Below are 13,672 nucleotides of genomic sequence, written 5' to 3'. Positions count from 1 at the left end.
CAAAGACAGTTTCGTTTCGAGTTGTCATTTAAAGTCCCAATATCCTTTCAAATGCACCCAAACATTGATATTTTCAAATCCCCTTTGTCAAGTCTCCCGCCCCAAACTCCAGAGATGTTTTTTTTTTTTATTTAAGTTGTTTTATGGTAACATTTTCTTTAGTAACAGTAACTTAAATCAAAATGAAGTACAGTGCTTAGTTATCTACTATTTTGTGTAAAATTGAAATCCATTTGCTGCAATGTCTTTCTACTTTGTCTTTTTTCAGAGCTATTTCTTACTCGAAATGGTTGTTGAATTTCACTTGCAACATAAAAGCTGCAAAGTGTGGTTTACTCTGTTTCATTTTCATGGCATAGATGTGTCTTTTGGCTAACAGTAGCAAGTAATTATGAATGTCAGAGTAACCGTCAACACAAAAAGAGCACTTAATTTAAGTTATGTCTAGTGAACAAACTGAGAGATTCCTCGAAAAATGTGTGAAACTCGTTCCAGAAGGTCTCAGTGAATTTACAGGTGTAGAAAAGATGATCTAGTGTCTCGTTGCTGTTTTGGCAGAATGAAGAGGGTGAAGAGATGTTTGTGAATGCAACCTATTTTCTACCATTTCAAAACATTAAAGTGAAGTCCAAAAAGAATACTATAGAAAGTAGAACGAAGAATTCAATGCATTGTTTCTAATAAGTATGACAAAAGATGTTGAACTTTTCAACTACTATACAAACACTTGATTTGTTTAATAGTCGGGAGCTGTGACATTATGTAAGGTTACATTCTTTTTAACCAAAAGCTACTCAGCTTTCGATTTTACTCACGGTCACTCTAACTTACAAAACGGTTGAGCAGCTATGTAAATGGAAACTCTAATGCATGGTTGACACAATATAGAGCATTACGTCTGTCTTGAATACGTCGTTGCCAGAGATTACGTATAGCATATTAATTAAGGTAGTGGGCGCCTCGAAAATGAAAGACTAAATCGTTTACTCAAACTTTCCTTAAACAAACTTTCAACCACACTCTTTCAAAATCAGGAATCAAAATCCGCGTCACTGTACAAAGTTTGTTCCTAGAGAAACAAATTACTGAACATCTACCGATATCAGTCATTCAAAATGGCCGCCATTCTCATGTTTTCTTTATATGGGAAAATAAAAATTCTCGATTTCACAAAACTAACCCAGTGCAAATTGTATTTACTCCATAAGCTTTAAAATGAGCCCCTATAAGTGGTAGGCCAAAATAATATTGTAAAAGTTGGAGAATATCTGTGCCGAGACGCACCTCAACGGGCACTGTACGCTCATAGACGATTTTCATATTCTTTTTGTTATCCTTCGGTCTCAACGATGAATACTTGATAAATTGGCCGTGCTTGGCGTCGAATCTTCAAAATTTAGAACATGCTTTTCTAATACGTTGATCGAAATGTACCATCACATTGACTCGCGCGGTAGAGAAACTCCGGCGAAAGAGACTTTACCCACTATTTCTAATAATCAACATTCAAAGTCTACCACTGAAGCACGTGTTCAGTGTAAACTCGATGTTTTAACCAATAACTGCTGACAAAATACATAACACAATCCGGTCCGAAGTTCGTCATCAACCTATTGATGCTTAGACCCAATTCCCAAGAAGATTTTTAAGAACCCTGTTGTTGTAAATGCATATCTTACTGAGATTTTCACCGAATCTTTGCAGCCATGGTTTTGTATACCTGATGTATTTAAGTTAGCCGTTGTTAAACCAATTCTTAAAAACCATCTCTGAACCAGGAAATTCTAAAAAATGTTTGACCTGTTTCAAATTTGCCGTTTTTATCGAAGATTGAACGTGTTATGAACCAATGCAATCTATATACTAACCACAAGCCAAGTACAGCAGTGAAACTGCTCGTAAAGGTTACGATATTCTGCTTGCCCTCGATGATAAGTGTGATGTATTCTTGGTTTTACTTGACCTTTCTGCTATATTTGATACTTTCAACCACACTATTCTATTACATCGTTTAAGAGACCAATTTGGTCTTTCTGGTTATGCACTTCAGTGGTTTGAGTCATATCTTTCAAATGGAAGTCAATGTGTTCTTATAAATTCCACTCAATCATCATTTCATCCACTTGATACCGGGGTACCTCAGGGATCATGTTAGGTTCAATTCTTTTCAAGGTTTATACTTCTCCATTCGGATAATGAATGGCCAGTCATTGATGTCTTTATAGTTTTTTTATGCTGATGATTCAACATTGTACGTGTGTTTCAACAGGGACATTGCCATTAGAATGATTTCAAATCTTGAAAATTGCATTTCAGATGTCAGATCTGGATGTCTACCAATTTTCTCACTTTAAACGATGATAATGGAATGTGCAATTTCTCTAGTATAATCCGTTAGATAGAAAATATGAGAGAAATTGGTGTATGGGATGCTAAAATTCCCGTTAGCTATCAGGCTAAGCCTGGGCGCCGTCCTTGACTCTCATCTCACACTGAGACCTCATTTATCAGAGATCTGCCGTACAGCAACCTTTCATCTACGACGCATTGCGCGTATTCGTAAATATTTATAAAGATCTACCGCAGAACAACTTGTCCATGCTTTCTGTAACTCTCTGTTGTACGGACTTCCGAATAATCAGTGAATAATTCAATTATTCAGATTCAACATGTTCAAAACATGGCTGCAAGAATTGTAACTCTTTCAAAAATTACTCTTCATATCACTCCAGTTCTGTACAGTTGCCGGGTTACACAGCGATTTGTTTTAATATGTTAGTCCTGACTTTAAGTGTATTCACGGGTTTGCTCCGAGTTATCTTTCAAATATGATCTCATTCTATGTTCAAAGTCCAGCTGATAAGTGTAGACTTTGTCACATGCGATCGCGCACAAAGAAATAGTTTGTTCAGAGCAGCGGCTCCCTACTCTGGAAAAGTCAGGCCAGTGTTTCGGATCCCCTCTGAACTGAACGGACCGTTTGAAGAATCCGACAAGCACAGCTTATCCATACGAAAATCAGAGACAGGCTATCACACATCACAGCTCATGACAGATTCACAGAGCGTGTGGCCTGCCTTTCCGGATACCACAGCAATGTCGCCCCTTCCCTTCGCCTTTCTTCGTGTTCTGTTGGCAGAAAAGATATAAACGTATGCTGTATATGCATTTAAATCGATATGCATGACAAAATCGTACCGCAGGAAAAGCTGATCGAAACGCAGGACAATATTGTTATGCTTATATTTTCAGAACTGTGTACAATTTTTATTACTTTGGCTAAGAGTACCAACAGCAGGCTTATTTACACGCTGTAACATCACGGAAATTTTGTTCCAGACAAGAACAATGATTAGTGCCGTTTAGGTAGTATGCTCCTCGAAAGTGAGAGACTTATACATTTGCTCAAACTTTCCTAAAAGAACTTCACCCATTTTCTTTCAAAAATCAAGAATAAAATCTGGGTCACTTCGCAAATTTTGATGCTAGAGAAACAAATCACCCGAGATTTACCGATATTTGAAATTCAAAATGGCCGCCATCGCTGCGTTAAGTCCATGGGAGAGAAATAAAGTTTTCGATTTTCAAACAACTAAGACGGTGAAAATCTTTGCTTACATTAAGAGCTTCAAAATGCACCCTCACAAGTGGTAGATCAGAACAAGAATTGTAAAAGTTTGAGAGTCCGAATATCTGTCCCCGAGGCGCATTCTACCTTAAACAAATCTGATTGATTCCACAGTGCTGTACAGACTGTTCTAGCTCCATACCATCGACCGATACACTGTTGCCAGTACGTACAGAGTATGAAACAGTGAAACCCATTACGAAAATAATTATAACATCAACTCATACACATTTACAGGTATATTGCCTTCTGTCAGGATATTACCATGCGAGAGGTCGTTGAGATACATCACTTGAAATTCTCATGTTCATTCATTAAGTATTAATTATATTTCCACATCATTCAAACACAATGTTGCGTCCAAACTTCGTAAAATCCTCGTAAAAGGAAATTAACTTCCCTGTACATTCGCCTCGAATACGGTTTGTATCCAAATCATTTTATAATTTCGCTCTTGTTGTTTTAATTAACATTTTTACTAGTGTTGATGACTACCCGGTGCATAAAAGGGAGGCAGTCGTCGGAACTGCCCGTGTGCGACTTTCTTGTTACAAACAATGTATTTCATATATGATATCTGGATGCATCAAGTCGCCTTAGCTGTAAGATTTAAATTGTATGATATTCGTTGTTAACAAACATGTTTCAACTTTCATCAATCGCTAACGTACCCTTGATACAGTGTTTACATCGGTCGCAGGGGTCCCCGGCAACCTTTGAGCAGAGTTCCGACGACTGCTTCTATTTAACCTCCGTGTGAGAGAAACTACCTTCGTCACAGATACAGGCAAACGACATAATCAAAACCAACACACTCACTTGTGGAGCATTTCAAACTCTTCAATCGTCGCTGGTACGGGACGGTTTTTCGTTTCTGGCACCAATAACACCAAAGCACCTGATGATGTTGTCAAGGATCCCATGATGACGTACGGAAGAGGCTGCCATACATCGGACAACAATCGCAAGAAGGGCATAATAATTGACGATACACGACTTGCCAGAATACAAACGCTTACACCACTGTTACTGAAACGCAAATGATGAAATAGACATTTTATCAGGTCTAGAACCCGATTCAGATGACGTTTTGCGTACCACACATCGCTTGTTAGTTCCTTCCTTCGAGTCTGGCCCAAGAACTATTGATCAAAGCAGTGTCCTAACGAGAATAAATGAATGATAGACTTGGGTTGTTTAAAGCTCCGTTAGCCGTAACTTATAACTAATATCCTGTGTATGTTCTGTTTGTAAAATACAATGTCTTTGTCTTTCTGCCAACAGCATGTCGAAACGCTTGGTCCCAAACTCGTTGTTACTATCTGCGAACATGAAAATGTCCAATGTCATTGTTGCAGAGACAGATTAGGAATTGTAGATTTCTACACAATTGTACAATTTACGGTACTTGTAAGGACCAATGAGTACCAATGAAACTTACATCTCCAGCTTTGTCTATTTGAGAAAAGAAGCAACATATCGTGCCGTAGTCCATATGTGTGTGTGGGTTTTTTTTCAGCATATATAATCAAAGACTTACCCGACAACTGTTGGGAAGAGTTCGGCCACTTGTACGAAACCAGACCAGAAGGCAGCCGCAGCGCCAACTTTAGCTATCAGTGCAAATGCAGTGCCAAGGTACTGAAAACCTGTGAAATACAACAGCCATAAAAATTTTGTTATTCGAAATTCCTACATAATTTTAGCTGTCGAATATTTTCACCTGTATAGATTACAGGAAGGAGCATTTCAATTGACTCTCGAAACTGAAAACTACCTAGAAGCGAAACAACATTGATCTTCCCACGTCAATTGACAAATTTTAGGAGGTGAGTTTGCGACATAAGTTGCACTCAGAAGTGTTACTGCCATATCAGACAAAATCTATCCAAATGAAAATTACATGTATTATTGTATCCTCTGTAAATTTGATGCTCAATAATTAAGCAACATTCAAAGCCAAATCGAGCTGCACTCACCGTTCTTTGGAAACGGACTGAGGATACAAAACACCCCGCCGATGAGACAGAACACTGCGATCGGCCTAGGGCGCCCCCAGCGGTCTATTGTGTACGACGAAATGAATATAGCCATTACTTCTACAAACCCAGACAGGAAGAAATTGACATATCTGTTGCCGGCAAGTGACGTCGAAAACACCGATAATCCAAAATAAGGCAAAACAACTGAAAACCTGAATGAAATATAAATAAGTACCGCATATTGACTACTTTGCTTTTATTAAAATAAATTGTATATTTTCTTCAATTGTTTAAAGTGTATAATTAGGAAAATCTATGATCATGCAATGGTTGTCATAATAAGTAGAGTATATATATACATACAAGACTGTTACAGCTATGAAAAAATACATAAAGCCGTCCAAATTTTTTAAGAAGATATATTCAAAACTGTGGCTGAAAAGGAACTCAAGGCAAGTTGCAATATAGCAATATCTCTCAAAATATGATGTTGGCTCAACGCATCAATGGACAGAAATGAGTCTGTATGTTGTTTGAATAAAACATACCAACGCCTGGCTCGCAAGTGCAAGGGAAGAAGATGACAAAAGGATGATTGCAACAAATCATCAAAGCACAGATCTTTGCTGGTAAGCATGTACAATGTGCAGAGCACGCATTAAAGGGATTTTCCATTTGGTACGCAGATTTCATCTAAAATTTGCTATCGATGTGACTTTAAAAAGGAAGGGTGGTCGCCCTGTCTGGGGCTGTGCGTATGGGACCAATACGACCACTCCGTTGCCCTGCTCAACATATCCCTATATCCTTTGTGTCGATGATATCCAAAATTTCAAAGTGGCGGTTGTACCGGCACTGGTGACCGCGGCCGAAGCAGATACATATAAAAGTAGGGACGCAACAGCTGATTTGACGAAATTCTTGCAGTGATTGGAAAGTTACGAAGCTGGTAAACTATGAACATGCATCAAATACTGACTTTGCTTCATAGTTGTTCGGCATTCATCGCCAATTCCTTGGAAGAAGTAATGTTTATCACCGAGAAAATTGCGCAGCCGCAGACGGAATGACCCCTGCTCTTAACATTTTACGGAACCATTACAAGTTAGACATAAGCGCATGGCTTTCCTACGCCTTTTAAACAGTATTTTTGTATTGAATTGATTCTTCGTCTCTTGTATTTATGTATTTAGGCATGTAGATTCCCATCTTCATCTTAAAAACAACGAAACTTTCCAATAGGGCTCTTCATAGTTTATAAAAGAGCTGGACCTCCTGGGATTATTTAAATTTATAAAATTGGTAATGTGTCGAAGTGTCAAGTGTCGTTCCGTCTCCCCGAAATAGTTGAATATCAATAACTCACCAGTTACACAGAATTATTAGTGTGGTCTGTCGAAGTTTCGGCGTTTTGAACAGATCCGTGAAATTGTGGGAATTACTGCGTGACTTGGAACTTGTCTCCGGTTTGTACGTCTTTCCGTTTTTGGGACGGTCATCCTAAGTTGATATAGAAAGATGGAAATCCAGCAAGTATTTAGTGTTGTTCTGAAGTAGCATTAGCCAGCGCTTTTCCCTAAGGCTCTCTCTCTCTCTCTCTCTCTCTCTCTCTCTCTCTCTCTCTCTCTCTCTCTCTCTCTCTCTCTCTCTCTCTCTCTCTCTCTCTTGATTTATCAAAAGCACGCAATCGATACTCAATAAATGTGAAGTCCTGCGTAATGACGATGGCGCTATATTCGAGGTCATATCTCGGAAATCATCAAAATCGCACAAGGTTACTAGATTGGAAAATCGGTCCCTCGAAGGAGGAGGTAAGGTAGAAAAAGCCCTCGTACGACAGACATCCTTGTCTTTAAAGTGGCACTCCCATTGGTAACATTTTAAAGCACATTTTTTTAATGCCAACGGTCGATATTTGACGTGGCGACTGCGCGCGGATCGAGAGATATCGATAAAAACATGTCTTCAAAAAGTAAAAGTTTGAATTCCGGTGGCCCAGCTAAATTCAGCTTCCGAACATCGAACGTTCGGCAATGGCGCCACTGTCAACTAAGTTATGACGCTGCTGTACGCCACAGTATGCGTCGGTGGTCGGTCATGTCCCCATGTCCCGTGGGAGAAAGCTGAGTCTTACTGACTTGGCGTATAAACGAAAAACAAGTTTTGCTGATTCCACCAGAATTCGCATAGCTACGTGACTAGCACGGTTATGTGTGGTTGATACATAGCGGCCGCCGCGTGGTATGCATAGACGGCATACCACGCGCGCGGCGTACTGTGTGGCAGACGACAAAATGTAGTCATTGGAGGCAGCTAATATTTGACACGTAAAAAACGGATGTTTATGTGGTATTGGTAAAAAATATAATACAACTGATTTAGAATAATGAAAACGTCAAAAACTAAGGAGAAGTTTTAAAAAACTTACCTTAGGTAAAGGCATAATGCTGTATACAAAGTCTTTGCAGTGGGAAGTAAATTAATCGCGTCGTTCGAACTTATAGACTCCCTAGAATATCGTCAATCAGCACAACAACAAACCTTCGAGTGATTTCGGGTCAAAATCAGAAACGATCGTAAACCTTCGGGATGTGAAAAATACGCTCAGGAAATGACATGTTTTTATCGATATCTCGCGATCCGCGTGCAGTCGCCACGTCAAATATCGACCGTTGGCATTAAAAAAACGTGTTTTAAAATGTTACCAAGTGGGAGTGCCATCCTTGTCTTTAAGGTTCCACGCAAAATATATAGAAGTACACAAATATTCAGCCGGCAACTTCGCCACATGGAACACGGGACATGATCACAGCAGCCTAGTCTCTCGAGATTCCGATGAATACGCTTATACCTACTTCTCTGTAATGAGTCAACACGTTTATTTCATATCCAGTGGCGAAAGATATAAATACTATATATTTTTTCCTCTTACAAATGATGATAATCTAGTATACGCAAAATAGGAACTTGGAAGTGTCTTTTGATTGGCCCGCACGGCTTCTCGGATTATAATATCAGCCTCGTTCACGTGCCCGAGTGAAAGCAACCATCTTGGTGATTCTGGAATGAGTCTGCAATATATAAAATACGAACTATTTTAAATTTCAGTGCACAATTATCAGAGGCAATTGTATTTGGCGAAATTTGTGTCCAGTTCAGTTTGTTCATTAAACAGCAACTTATCGAAAACTTGTGACGGTGTCATGAACAGAGGAATGGGTCAATTTTACTTTTCTCGTCATCTGAGTTTGAGCTTTACATTCTAATATCTGTTTGAAATCTGTTTCAAAAGCAACTAATGATTACATACAAAGGAACTAGAAATATAAGCGATACACTTATAAATGCCAAACTTTACAAAGGCAACATTGGCTTGAACTGGCACAAACACAACGAAGCCGCACCGTAGACATTCTAGCTTCGCGACTTGAAGATCAAACTTGAGTGGATCAACATGGCAACACACAAAATCAATCATTCCATACGATTCACTCACCAGAAATGAATCTTAAGCGCTTGATGAATAAAACTCTGTTTTCAAAACGTAGCGTCAAAGCATTTGAATATCATGTAGACCCCCCTCCCCCAGCACGAGGTAAAAACTATTCAAGGTCGCGCGAAGAGTTCGGATTGTGGTATGAAGAAAACAAACGGCTACGCCCCCCCCTCCCTGAAAAGAACCGGCCGACAGACTCGCACCTGAATACAAAGACGAATAGCAGCGCCAACTGAGGTATTCCCACAACAATTTGTAGCAGCCTCCAGTGCCTCAGCAAATAGGCAACGAGAGCAAAGATCATGTGACCCACAGGAAACATCAACGCCAGCATATTTCCCATGATTGCTCGCTTCGAAGGTCCGGTCCATTCGATAACTGTGTGTTAATTGTGAGAAGGTGAAGTGAGTCCTCAAAAGTTGCAAATTTCAAAAAAAACCATCAACTATCTGCTTCATCTTCTGTGAATTTTATGTTAATTAATGTTCATTCTTCCAAACGCTTGGAACTTGTGCAACACTGCATCACGTGGTTAATTTCCAAAATGTGTGTGTTCGCTTACACACAGTATATTACATGTCATGAACATCATTTGAAGATGTAAATACAAGGACCATGACTTGTTGTCAATAGGAAAATGCATTGGCCCAAAATTGTTCACTAGATGAATATTTGGCCATCAAACCATTTCTCCGATCTTTCTTCAGGAGAAGAAAATAAATTGGTATGTAGCATGATATATTGCCCGCCTGTAAGTTCTTCCACGTACTGCGTTTTCCTGGTCGATCAATGATTCGGTCTTATTTAACAACCGTCGCATTAAAATCATTACTTGGTTCACGGACTCGATTTGTCGAAGGAAATTAAAAAATTACAAAAATGAACGGAAATGTGATGTATTTGCACCAAAGACTTGAATAAATGGAAATAGTTAATGGAATGTAGTTTCATACAAATTAGCCACAAAAGCTGTGCTTTTACAAAAATATCGTTCTAGTTAGTGTGATTCTATACGCAACATACCGTATGTAAACGATGCCACCAGTATACCTGGGTATGTGCAGCCAACGATGAACTGACAGAAAATGAACATGGCGAGATGTGGCGATGCCGCAGACAGGAAGCAAAAGACGCTTTGGATAAGCAAAGCCAAGGAAATCGCCCGCAGTCTTCCATACCTAGAAAGTAGACGGAATCATGTGGCATTTTGGAACATTTCCTATCGGCTAAAATGGAGAGACGCTGAGTTTTAAAGTCAATGCGACCAAAATCTCTACAGAAAGGAATGTTCCTGATAGATAAATGGATATGAACAAAAATCAACACTTGCAACAACCGTCAACATATGTACCATTTCAAATGAACAGTCCTTATTGTAGGATCTATCATCCACGTACGGGAGTTCCTATGTACGATGATAAGTAATGAATAGGGGTAATGTTATCTATACCGCTTCTATGAATAAACAGTGTTGTATCACGGGTACCTGCAATCAATTAGACAGATATACAAACAAAATTCTTTGTTTGCCGTCCTCAGACCTATGGAAAACCTACCAGCCAGCCAGGAGAAAAGACAAACACAGACAAAAAAACGAGTGTATTACCATAAGGTCAATTTTTATTTGGTTTCCTTTGGAAAAATGATATTTTTATTTTTAATAGTGTTAATCTTGTCTTTGTTTTCTTAATTTTCTCTGAAAAACCTTCCAGCACGCGGACGGCAAACAGAGAATTTTATGCAAGCATAATAATAACTTGTTGCATTTTAAGGGCACCGGCCAATATACAAGGGGAGAAAAGAGTGAACCAATCTAAGTTCACAAAGTTATTATTATAAAGAATTATATTTACAGCACCTTACTATAAATAAAGTCGGGATGGCAAAAAAACCAAAAAAAAACCGAACAACTGTACCATAAGTGTCGGGAAAGCTTTTATCAATGAACATAGGCAATCACTTTATCATAACTGAACAGACGATACAATTCTGAATAGGACATGTAATGCAAAAAGACAGTCATTCACGATTATAATAATGAACTATTGCGACGACGTGAAAGTGTCATTCATAAAAATAGACAACATAAAACGATCAAAAAATGGAGAAAAAGTATGAATACATGACTCAGGAGGTCGATTTGCTGTCATCGATTAAAAATGACATGATTTTCCAGAAAGGCCACGTTTCTAATAATGGTGGATTGTAGTCACCTATCCGAAATTGTTCCGCAGATGCCGGACCCGACAGTCATTCCAGCGTAGACTGCAGACAGTGCCAGTTCCCTCAGCCATTTTCTGTCACATACCAGGTTCCACTACAAAGAAAACAGTATCATGGTGTATGTACTATATACTTGTATATGATGCAGATATCGATACGACGGTATCAATGTGCATGCAGCTGGCTCGGAAGGTTACTTGTCACTATTCACAGCAACTTAACGAGTATATTGTATTAATTCAATGATAACGGTAACTGAGATTCAGGGAACCAATTGGATCACAGCTTCCGAGATGCTGCACATTAGCCTTTAGTAGTAGTAGTAGTAGTAGTAGTATTTATTTATTAAAGTGACATGTGACATCACTAAAATCATATACATCACTTGTAAAAAAATACAATATCTATAGAGTGAGTGGTCACCCAGCCCAACGGGCTTATAAGTCACTATAGTATTGGAACCATTGAAATACATTTGGCACTCAAATGAAAGTACAACAAAAAATCTATTTAATATCATTTCTGAAATAAAGTGCTACGTCGCCTATGAAATGCCTTGACTATATACTTCGCTGTAATTCTAGTATTATTTTCCATTAGGAATGCAAGTTTTCGAGTGTCGTCATATAAAACAAAATCTTGGTTTGAAAGTCTTAATGTACTATATAAGTGGTCACGAAGGTCATTGTACAAGGAACAGTGAAACATAAAATGTATTTCATCTTCAATTTCATTTGAAGAACACAGCTGACAGGTACGTCTTTCTACACATTCGCCTCTATATCGGCCAGTTTCGATACGGAGTGGAAGAATACCGAACCGTAATTGAGCAAGTAAAGATCTTTCGGCTCTTGATAAATCTAATAATAAATTTTTCTCTTCCAAAATTAAACTTAAATTTGGCATATGTACGCAATTTTGGCTTGTTTTTTACAAAGTCAGACCAATTTTTAGTACAGTCTGTTTGTTTTTTTAATTCTATATTGTGAATGTTGCAAGGGAAAATATCATCTATGTCCAAGAACTCAAATATATTTATCTAACGTGTCATCGCTTCAGTGTTCATCTTTCGAAAGTAGACCTTGTTTCATTGTCATTACGTATAGTGCGTTACATGGCCCGGCTGACCTTGAGTCGATCATTGACATAAGCGTCAAATACGGAGGCGAATGTATCGTTTCTACTTGCCCTATTCCGCTTCCTGGCAAAACAGTTAAAACACACTAAGTCTCCATTGACCCACGCAATGTACAAGAGCCATCTTACAACAACGCAATTTTTAAAATTTCAGTCTATAGTTGAGACTTAAACACAGCAATACTTAGCAATGTTACAATATCATACGTGTTACCTCAGTGACTGTGGTGGATTGGTGTTGTGATCGGTCGTAACCCCATTTTGCGCATATTCGCCCTTCTACGTTCGTGCTATACGACAATGTGCTGTTATCTGCACCTCCGGGTAGGAGGTCAGTACTCGAGTATACCGTAGACCAGTTTCTGGTGAGTGTTTTCTCAAAAATGTCACACCCTCCTCTATTTTCAACGATCTGAGTTGCTCTGAAGGACGTCGCGTTCGGGGATGACCCGTTTTGAATCTCAGCCAGGCACACGAAGTCGACATCGTCGCTTATGAAGACTTGCGCAAATACGATGAACGGAACTGTCACCAAAAATGCCGCATTAAACAAGAAGAGTTTCCTCTGATATGGTCCAAAGTCGCCCAAGGAGGTCAGAATTGTATCGAAATCCATCGTGAGGATTCCTTTTTCTCTCCTGGCACCCGTGACTGAGGACATTCCCGCATTGACAGTGGCTTCACGTCCTTCCCCCAACAGCTACCAATGTGTAAACAACGTAATGTTATATAACATCACCTGAGACCGAGACGAGACAGACAGACACCATCGTGCACCAGACGACCTCAAACCCACTTCATGTAGGTTTCTGGTTTCGTTGGCATGCAAATTTCAATAAACTCAAATCGATAACTTCTTCGTTTTTAGTTCAAAGGTGTGTGCTCCCTACAGTAGTTGCTCACCGCATTCAGGTACGGGGCCTTCGTCGCGTATCCAATTGTGAAGCAACTGTGTGTACAGAGGGGCCGACATATATATATATACATACATACATACATACATACATACATACATACATACATACATACATACATACATACATACATACATACATACATACATACATACATACATACATATATATATATATATATAATATATATATATATATATATATATATATATATATATATATATATATATATATATATACGGGGCCTTCGCCGCGTATCCAATTGTGAAGCAACTGTGTGTACAGAGGGGCC

The 13,672-nt window shown here is 38.9% G+C and overlaps 1 protein-coding gene across 1 annotated transcript; it reads right to left on the bottom strand.

Annotated features, from left to right (window-relative positions):
• Positions 1-578: 578 nt before the first annotated feature.
• Positions 579-13,153, bottom strand: LOC139127863 (organic cation transporter protein-like). The gene is made up of 10 exons (XM_070693721.1): positions 12,681-13,153; positions 11,320-11,423; positions 10,130-10,284; positions 9,310-9,484; positions 8,543-8,681; positions 6,977-7,110; positions 5,608-5,822; positions 5,169-5,277; positions 4,448-4,657; positions 579-3,129 (listed from the first exon to the last, which is right to left on the bottom strand). Exons 1-10 carry the CDS (start codon positions 13,125-13,127, stop codon positions 3,033-3,035), a joined length of 1,785 nt encoding a protein of 594 aa, XP_070549822.1. The 5' UTR covers positions 13,128-13,153; the 3' UTR covers positions 579-3,032.
• Between the last annotated feature and the right edge of the window lie 519 nt (positions 13,154-13,672).

The sequence above is a fragment of the Ptychodera flava genome, unplaced genomic scaffold (assembly GCF_041260155.1).
Source record: "Ptychodera flava strain L36383 unplaced genomic scaffold, AS_Pfla_20210202 Scaffold_38__1_contigs__length_1544198_pilon, whole genome shotgun sequence".
In the NCBI taxonomy this organism is placed as follows: Eukaryota; Metazoa; Hemichordata; class Enteropneusta; family Ptychoderidae; genus Ptychodera; species Ptychodera flava.
The sequence above is the reverse complement of the archived record's forward strand: the minus strand, read 5'-3'. Positions and strand labels throughout refer to the sequence as shown.

Bases quoted from the DNA above. Each gene is read 5' to 3' on its own strand.
- LOC139127863 (XM_070693721.1), bottom strand. From the start codon at position 13,127: ATGTCCTCAGTCACGGGTGCCAGGAGAGAAAAAGGAATCCTCACGATG. The intron at 9,485-10,129 runs GTATGTTGCGTA...ATTAACACACAG, and splicing joins GGTGGCATCGTTTACATACG to TTATCGAATGGACCGGACCT. The intron at 8,682-9,309 runs GTGCGAGTCTGT...TATATATTGCAG, and splicing joins CTATTCGTCTTTGTATTCAG to ACTCATTCCAGAATCACCAA.